Source organism: Acomys minous (assembly GCF_964271855.1).
Source record: "Acomys minous genome assembly, chromosome: 2".
Taxonomy (NCBI): domain Eukaryota; kingdom Metazoa; phylum Chordata; class Mammalia; order Rodentia; family Muridae; genus Acomys; species Acomys minous.
This window is the reverse complement of record NC_140484.1, coordinates 63,669,860-63,678,626: the sequence shown is the minus strand read 5'-3', so window position 1 is coordinate 63,678,626 and position 8,767 is coordinate 63,669,860. Positions and strand designations below refer to the sequence as shown.

General features: G+C 44.7%; 1 protein-coding gene across 1 annotated transcript; it reads left to right on the top strand.

The window, feature by feature from the left end:
• The first annotated feature begins 1,281 nt into the window (after positions 1–1,281).
• Positions 1,282–6,779, top strand: NPS (neuropeptide S). Its single transcript, XM_084766159.1, has 3 exons — positions 1,282–1,342; positions 1,459–1,540; positions 6,067–6,779. The coding sequence occupies exons 1-3, from the start codon at positions 1,335–1,337 to the stop codon at positions 6,244–6,246; spliced, it is 270 nt and encodes an 89-aa protein (XP_084622285.1). The 5' UTR covers positions 1,282–1,334; the 3' UTR covers positions 6,247–6,779.
• The last annotated feature ends 1,988 nt before the right edge of the window (positions 6,780–8,767 follow it).

The window sequence follows — 8,767 nt, the reverse complement described above, 5'->3', positions numbered from 1 at the left end:
CCTTGTGGTATTCAAACTGGGACTATATGATTGACAGTTGCCTGAAAGTCATACAGAGGGACATTGCCCAAGAGAAAGAAGTGAATGTAGCTGTGACAAGTAGCTATGTCCCAGGCTAAGGATACTGTTGCCCTCCAAAAGGTGAGGATTTTGAGGAGGCAAGAATTTTCTTCAATTGCCTGGTGCATGTGTGTGTGTGTGTGTGTGTGTGTGTGTGTGTGTGTGTGTGTGTGTGTGCGTGCATGCATGTGTGTTGTGTATATGGGTGCACATTTATGCACAGTGTGTGGAAGTTGATGCCAATCGGTTACTTTCTACCTTACGTTTGAGATACAGTCTTTCATCATCCAGAGGCTCACTGACTAGCTTGGCTGGCCAGTGGCCAGTGAGCTCCAGGTTCTACTGTTTCCAGTTCCAGCATCACAAATGGGTACCACTGTCCCTGTGCTTTGTGTTGTTTCTAGAAATCCAAACGTGGGTCCTTTTGCTTGTGTGGCAGGTGCTTTGGCAAACTGAGCCATCACAGAATGGCATTTTTTCCATTGTAATGAGAAGCAATGGCACTTCCTCAGAAGCAGTGGCAGAACCTCCTTTGGTGCCCTCAAAAACATATGTCCCTGCATAACAGCTCTGAATCAACTTCTTAATACTCCCATTGCCCACTGCTGTGTAGGGACAGTCAGACTTCAGGATGGGCTCTGTCCCCTGGAGAGGAAAGGAAGTCATGAATGCAGAGGCACACAAAGCTCTGCACACAGGATGTGGAGAGTGTCTTCCGATATGGTGTCATTCCTTGACTCAGGGACCAATGACAACAGATGTGCCATTTGTTCGCTTTGACAGTTGAAATCCCGAAGGAAGAAAATTGAGTGTAGAGACCCAATCTGCTGCCTCGTTTGTGTGGTCACTCTTGGGTCCTTCAGTGATTTCAGTTGTATTGGTCTCTGACATTCAAAGAAACACTGTCATCCTTCCTAAGTGTTTAAATTCCAAACTAAAAACAATACTTTCAGTTCCTTTTGAGGCCCCCGGGCCACTCATGTCACAAGGAAGTGTGGAGGATTGAGCCTTTGAAGGGCATTCTTAATGGCAAGCTTTGAATGAAGTCACCCCCTGATAACTCTATGACAGCTTACATGCTACTGTCCTTTTCCCACTTAACAAGAACAAAAGGCCACAGCCAGGCCAACCAGTCACACAGGATGGATCTCAATGACATTTTACTTCTGAAGTTTTCTGATATAAAAGGGGACACACACCCAAAGAGGATCAGACAGCAAGGGAGAGGCATTTGGCAATAAAAACCCATCTGTGCAGATCTTGGAAAATCCAAAATGATTAGGTAAAGTACTGCGTATTTCTGCCAAGAGGCATGTTGAATGTTTGCATGTGCTTAAAATTTTATATTTGCTTATGTGATGAAATTCCACCCAGGGTTCTGTCTTTTCTACTCTGCAGCTCCTTAAAACTCAACCTTATCTTAGTTCTGTCGCTGTCAACAGTGCACATGTTTTGGTGTTATCCGGTTCTTTCTTCCAAGGTAAGAGCTTCACTGCTATTTCTAATTGTCAGATAGGTGATCAGGATGGTGGCATAACCCAAATTCAAAAGAATTTCAAGAAATAGGTGACAGAAAAAATAGTATAGTTTATCTTTAGACCTTTAGAGATAAATAAGTGTAAACAGATTATGAGATTAGTAAGGCAGAAACATACATGATAGTAGGTAATTCTGGAATATACTAATTTGTTTTGAGTTATTTAAGGATTGCATCCTGCATGAGGAAATGGATGTTTCAATTTAAAATGTTTATATTTTGGTCCATGACAATTTATGTATTCCACACTCACCTACTCTTAACCATAGTAAATATTTTGCACTGAAATTGTACAAAAACAAACAAACAAACAGAAAAACAAAACAAAACAAAACTCCACAGTGGTCATGTAGGCAACATGTTAGATTCCAAAGAAATAGTGCCTAAAATATTTATTCATGGGTTTATTATAGAGTATTGGTGAGGTCCTAACTATATTCCCAGAGCTGCTCAAGACAGACAGACAGACAGACAGACACACACACACACACACACACACACACACACACACACACAAAGATTGCTTCTCTGGGGTATTTATATTCTTACTGTGTCATCTGTCCTTGTGTTTGTCATTATCTTTTAAAAGTTCTATTTATCTATTCACTTTACATCCCTCCTCACCTCCCAGTCCCTTCCTCCCTTCCTCTCTCCCAAGCCCTCCCTATTCCTCAAAAGAGGGAAGCCCCCTTCCCATCCACCCCAGGTCATCAAGTCACATCCAGACTCAGAGTGTGCTCTTTCTCTGTGGCCTGGCAAGGCAGTCCTGCCAGGGGGGAATAGTTGAAAGCTGGCAAGAAGGTCCATGTCAGAGAGAGCCCTGCTCCCCTTAGCTAAGAGACCCACATGAATCCTGAGCTGCCCATCGGCTGTATCTTTGTAGGGGGCTTAGGTCCAGTCAATGCAAGGTCCTTGGTTGGTGCTTCAGTCTCAGCAGACCCCTCTAGGCCCTGGTGAGTTGGCTCTGGTGGTCTTATTGTGAAGTTCCTATCACCTCCAAGTCCTTTTCTCCTTCCCTCCACTTTTCTGAAGGGCTGACTGTGCATCACCCAATGTTTAGCTGTGGGTCTCAGCATCTGTTTCTAGTTGCTGCTGGGTGGAGCCCCTGAGAGGACAATTCTGCTTGACTCCTGTCTGCAAGCATAGCATGGTATAGTTAATAGTGTCAGGGTTTGTCTCTCGTCCATGGGGTGGGTCTTGGGTTGGGGAAGGCATTAGTTAGACCGTCCTTCAATCTTTGCTGTATCTGCTCTCTCTTTATCTCTGCACCTCTTGTAGGCAGGGTGAATTTTGAGTTGATGTTTTTGTGGGTGGGATGGTGTTCCTCTCCCTCTATTTGGAGACTTATCCACCTAGAGGGTGCCTTCTTCAGTCTCTATGTCCCCTGCTACTAGGACTCTCTGCTAGAGCCCCTCTCATATCTACCCTGTCACAGAGATGCTTCTGCCCACCAGTTTTTCTTTTCTCTACAGGCCTTTTGCCCTCCCACCTCAGCTCTCCCCAGGTCTGATCTCCTGCCTCATATCTCTCGGTGTTGCCTCTCCTACTTTGTTCCCTGTCTTCAACCACAACCGCTGTCTAGTCTATTGAGCATCCTCCCTTGGATAGGCCTTGTTACTTATTTGGGTCTGTGCATCGTGGTATGCTTATCCTGTACTATTATGTCATTGTCCTTACAATATTAAAATATCTTTGGTCATTGACGACACCATAAACTTTAATGCTTCTTCACTAAAAGTTAACCTGTAATGCTGTAATCACTGAGCTCACTGCATTTGAGGACTGGTCTTAGGATAAAGAGGTCACAGCAATTCCAAGTGGCAACTCCCTCAAGCATTATGCTCTAGTTATTTATATAATCCGTCTTCTCATTGATCTTCGAGTCTGTCATTTTTCTATTTCCTGTTTACTTAATATAGCTTCTCTTCTGCCTTTCCATCCTATGAGCATTCAACACTAATTTACTCATTGATCCTTTAAGACGTGAATGACATTGATCAAGTGGGTGACTCACAGTCCATAAATGGGTATATTTTCTCAAGTGTCTTCCTGATTGCTTTCTATTGTTTGTCCCTAAAGGTTTGCTCACAGCATTTTTGAACAAGAGGCACTTGTCTGTAGCTGTTTTTAAATTAAGAATTCTTTCTTCTGAAGTGTGTAGAGACCTCCTGGGCCACAAGACAGTGTTTCTCCTTTCACTGTGTTGCCCGTTTTTCTGGCTTTGCTCATGAGAATGCTGTTCTTGTTACAGCCACATTAGGCAGTGATGCTGTGGCTGGTATTCATGGCAACCTGACTGGAGTGAGTGATGATGCAGCCTAATCACATAGAATTTCATTGTTTTGGTCAGGGCTTCCTGAGGCCTGTCAGCTAGGCGGGTGCACAGTGCACACAGTGATGAGGGGTTGCCCAAGCACACCAAGGTCCTTTTAGGGATGACTCAGGACCTAATAACCTGAACTGGCACCTTTCTTTTGTGGGATGGAGGTGGCATCGTGAGTGTTTCTGGAAAGAGTTGGTTGCTTCCTTTCCGCAATGATGCACAGGTCACTCCTGCTGGAGATTTAAAATAGGCAGCATTTATCTATCATGTTAACACAGGGGGAAACAGAGTGGCATTAAACTCAGAGGTTTTGATTGTTTTTTTTTTTACCATAACCAATATTTATTAAACCATCTTTGACTATTCCCAGATCAAACAGAAAATAAAACACAACACATGCACACAAAGAAAGAGAGAGAAAGAAAGATAGAAAGGCACAGAGACAGGAAGACAAAGAGAGAGACAGAGATGGGACAGAAAGACAGACAGAGACACAAAGAAAAACAGAAAGAGAATGGGAAGAAGGAAGAGGAGAGGGAAGGAGGGAGAGAGAAAGACAGATAAAGAGACAGAGAGAGAAGGTGACAGGAGAGAGAGAGAGAGAGAGAGAGAGAGAGAGAGAGAGAGAGAGAGAGAGAGAGAGAGAAGAATGCACATCTTTTTTCTTTCTCCCAGAAAACTGGGGAGGTTTGCTTGTGAGCTCTGGGCACTGGAGACCAGCCATTCATCCAGCCAGGGCAAAGAACTCTAGGACATTTGATGCATTGGAAACTTCATTCCAACCCCCAAACAGAGTAACTCAAGACAAACTTGTCTTCTACACCAACGAGCAAAGGGTAGAAGCTTTATTTCTTGCTATGTCTCTTCAGCTTTAGTAAAATGCTTCTGTTTTGTTCTACGGAGCAAGGAAACCAGGGCTTCGAGTCAGCCACTGGTGAGCAGCAGCATCTGCAGGCATGTGGCCTCCTCATATAGAGCCTGGGAGTCAGTAGTGCTGGCTTCACACAGCTCTTTACTTTGCAGGATCAAATAAAATATCAGGAAGCAAAGATGAGGTGTCATCAGAGACGGCTTTGCCAAGGTCTCTGCTTGGTCAAGGACAATATTTGGTTAGCACCTTGCCAGTTATTAGACTTACTTTGAATCCGTGCAAGGAAGAATCCTGGCCAAGTGTCAGCAGCTCCCAGCGGAGCCCTGGATCAGGGCTGCCATTAGGACTTACCAGCTGTGATTGGAGCCTGGGCTTGGCTTCCTCATCTGCACAGCATGAGACTGGACTGCAGGTTCCTTCAACCCAGTTTGAGCTCTAGGGTTCAGGATCGATTTCTCCCACCACTCAGCATTCAAGCACTGTGATGTGCTACCCAGGCCTCGAGCAATGGTGAGGAACTGGTACCATAGTTGGAAGGTGTCGGTGTCAGGGCCCCACAATGGCATCACTTTCTGGAAACTTTGATGGGTAGCCAGAGAAGAATGTGCAGTGCTTCTGACCCACCTAAAGTTGGGTCACACTGGGCAATTTCTTTTTAGGTAATTTACTTTTAAAAGTGGCTTATAAAGCAGCAGCAGGTTTCCTAATGTGTGTCCGTGCATACTTAGGGCGATAGAAATTTTTGACATAGAGCATCATGCAGCCCAAGCTAGCCTAAAACTCACTCTGTTGCTGAAGATGACCTTAAATTTCTTATCCCCCTGCTTCCACCTTCCAAGTGATGAGATGACTGAGATGACGAGTTCACGCCACCCTACCCAGTTTATGTGGTGCTGGGGTTGAACCAAGGGTTTTAGGTATGTTAGCCAGTACCCTCCCAACTAAGCCACATCCCAAGTCTCTGTGTGAATGTTAAACAGCATTCCCAGGACTAAGCAGAACACTCAAATATTCCTTATAAAATAACAGACAGCATGGATGTTATGTGGAATACACACTGTAAATGCTGAATGGCAGAATAAAAAGCAGACAAGCCAATGGTAACCCAGATGCTCTCTGTGATAAGTATGCGTTGTGTTTCAGCAACGTTTCTCCCCAATAAGGAGATGAGACAGAGCTTTCAGAGCCATACGATTTTGAAATGCGCTGCTATTGAAATAAACGTTTAACCTAGACGCTGTATCCTCTCCCTCTTACCCCTGTCTACATCACCAGGTGCCTGGGAAGCCTGCTTACTTTCTCATCTTACTGGGCAGCTGCCCAGCCAGGCTGGACGGGAGCGAAGGACCAGCTTTCCTAAAGCCAATCTTGGAGCAGACGTCAGTGAAAAGGTCCTTTCGCAATGGAGTCGGCTCAGGGGTGAAAAAAACTTCATTTCGAAGAGCAAAGCAATGAATAAGTGTGCAAAGGACTCTGGGAATTAATCTCAAGCTATGTAGAGTGTGACCGATGTGCTAAAAAACGGCTGTATCTTATACCATGAGGTGTTGCTTCCCTCCTCACCCCTCTCCTAAGTGGCTCAGAGTAAATTAAGTTTTGGGGGATAAATAGAAACCTGTCTCAAACTTCCACCTGTGAGTAAAAAACGATTTCTGTGCTTAGCTACAAACATCCCCAAATGCGGAGGGACTCAACTGGCTTTGATCTTGAATTGGCCACAACGTGTGGGCGTCTTTACTGTCATATTAGTGTGAGTCTTCTCCCGCTGTCTTACAGTGCTGTGACATCAAGTGCAGCGGCAGGTATATGATATTTCTCTTTCAAATTATGATTTTCTCAAATGACTCAGCCGGGCCAATTCTTCGGGTTGTGCTGTTTTCTGTTTGGAAGAGTCTTATGACGATTCAGCAAGAGGAGGAACGGTGAAGCTTGATCTATTGGTCAGCTAATTGGTTCCTGCAACGAGGGATCTCCAGGGCCCTCTTGGTCTGTCTCTCCCTTTCCTTTTCCTGATTCCAAATATACATAAAGATGGCTGATTGCTTTGCCTCGAACATTTTGTTTTGTCTTGACTCTTCTAATCTTAAACCGTGAAACACTGCCAGTCACAATGGTGACACCAGAGAACTGGCTGGTGCTTGTGAGGTAGGGGTTACATTTCCCTAAACTGGCTGATAGATGAGACCCCGTTCTCCTTCCCAGGTCAAGCCCACCACTCTTACATTAATACTCTTGACATTGGTGCTTTTTTTTTTTTAATTGACAATGCAGGACTGGAGTAGTGGTGGCCCAGTGGGTGAAATGCTGGTTTTACAAGCATGGAGACCAGGGTTTAAATCTATATAAAATCTATATAAAAGCAACACATGCTTGTAACTTCAGTACTGAGGAGGCAGAGGAGAGAGGGTAATTGTAGTTTACTGACAAGGGATTCTAACCAAGTGTGTGAGTGCCAAGTTCCTTGAAAGACTCTGCGTCAAAAAAAAAAAATGGTAGAGAACAGCAAAGAAGGCAAGTGTTGACTTTCCACCTCTATAAAGCACACACACACACACACACACACAGAGAGAGAGAGAGAGAGAGAGAGAGAGAGAGAGAGAGAGAGAGAGAGAGAGAGAGAGAGAGCATGCATTGGTCAAAGAGTTACTTCCAAAGTCTTAAGCTCATAAACATGTTTATACATGCTGGACTCTGCAATAATCTACAGGTGTTCTCCAAATGTCTTACACAGGTTTCACATGGCTAGCTTTAAAAGTCAAAGAAGGCCACTGTTCTTGGTCACCAGCTTCAGTAGAAATTTGTCTTCAGGATTTGGAGTCCATGGTGAGCAGGTTGCACAGTCACAACCTGATGTCCATGTGTGCAGCCAACTCCAGATGTGTCGGATTGAGGAAGGCGCTAAGAATTTGCCTGAAAATGCCAGGCTTTGCAAGACCTTCATGTGCTTGCTTTGTCTGCAGTAACAGCGAGGGCTTCCTGATTGTGCGTGTTCAGGTTACTCTTGCTGTTCAGATACACAGGAGACAGCTCAGAGTGAAGTCACACAACAATGTGTGAGCCTGCTAATGGGGTCCTCCAGTAGACACTTTTTGGAAGCCCAGAGGAAACACCCAAGAATGGAAGGTCTCCTGTGTGTGTCCACCTGAGACCAGCTGTACCCTGTCTCCTTCCAGCAGTCATGTCCTTCTTGTAGACCTCATGGTGTGAAGATTCTGTCCTCCCAATTATGCCTATCTGCCCCCTCAGCTTTGCAGACACTCAGAGACCTCCCCTCCCCAGTGCTTAGAACCTGGGCCTTCATCTTTGTGTTCCTATGGTAGGCAGGTATCCATTGCTGGTCCCGTCCAGTAGCCCGCTGTGCAGGGTCCCTTGTCTAAGGGCTGGGCCAGGGCAGCACCGCACACACTCCTATGACAGTGGGTGTGCTCTCCCTTCTTTCCTTTCCCTTCACATGTTCTAAAGGGGACAGATGATGTCTCTGGTCATTTGAAACGTTCATTTTTTTTTTTAGATTTATTTTTATTTATGTGTAAGTGTTTGTCTCTGTCTGTGGGTATGTGCGTATGGGTGAGGGTGGCTGCAGAGGCCAGAGCGAACATCAGATCTCTTGGATCTGGCATTATAGACCTTTGTGAGGTGATGTGGGTTCTGGGAACCCAAATTTGGTTCTCCAAAACAGCAACAAAAGCTCTTAACTGCCGAACAAGCATCACTCTAGCTCTAAGTTTGAAACACCCTTAGAAAATCTACAATGTCTTAAGCTCACCTTCTTCTCCTTCTGCCCCCAAATACACATGTACATATAAACACTCATACACATGCTCACAAACGTTACACACAAATATACATGCTATATACATATACAAACATCACATGCACATACACATATCACATCTACATACACACTGCATATACACATACATATACACACAATACCACATACATATACAGACATCACATGAACAAACACACATCA

What these genes read in the sequence shown, in the direction of transcription:
- NPS (XM_084766159.1), top strand. An exon ending in ATCCGGTTCTTTCTTCCAAG is followed by an intron (nt 1,541 to 6,066) that starts GTAAGAGCTTCA and finishes CTACATCACCAG; the next exon opens with GTGCCTGGGAAGCCTGCTTA.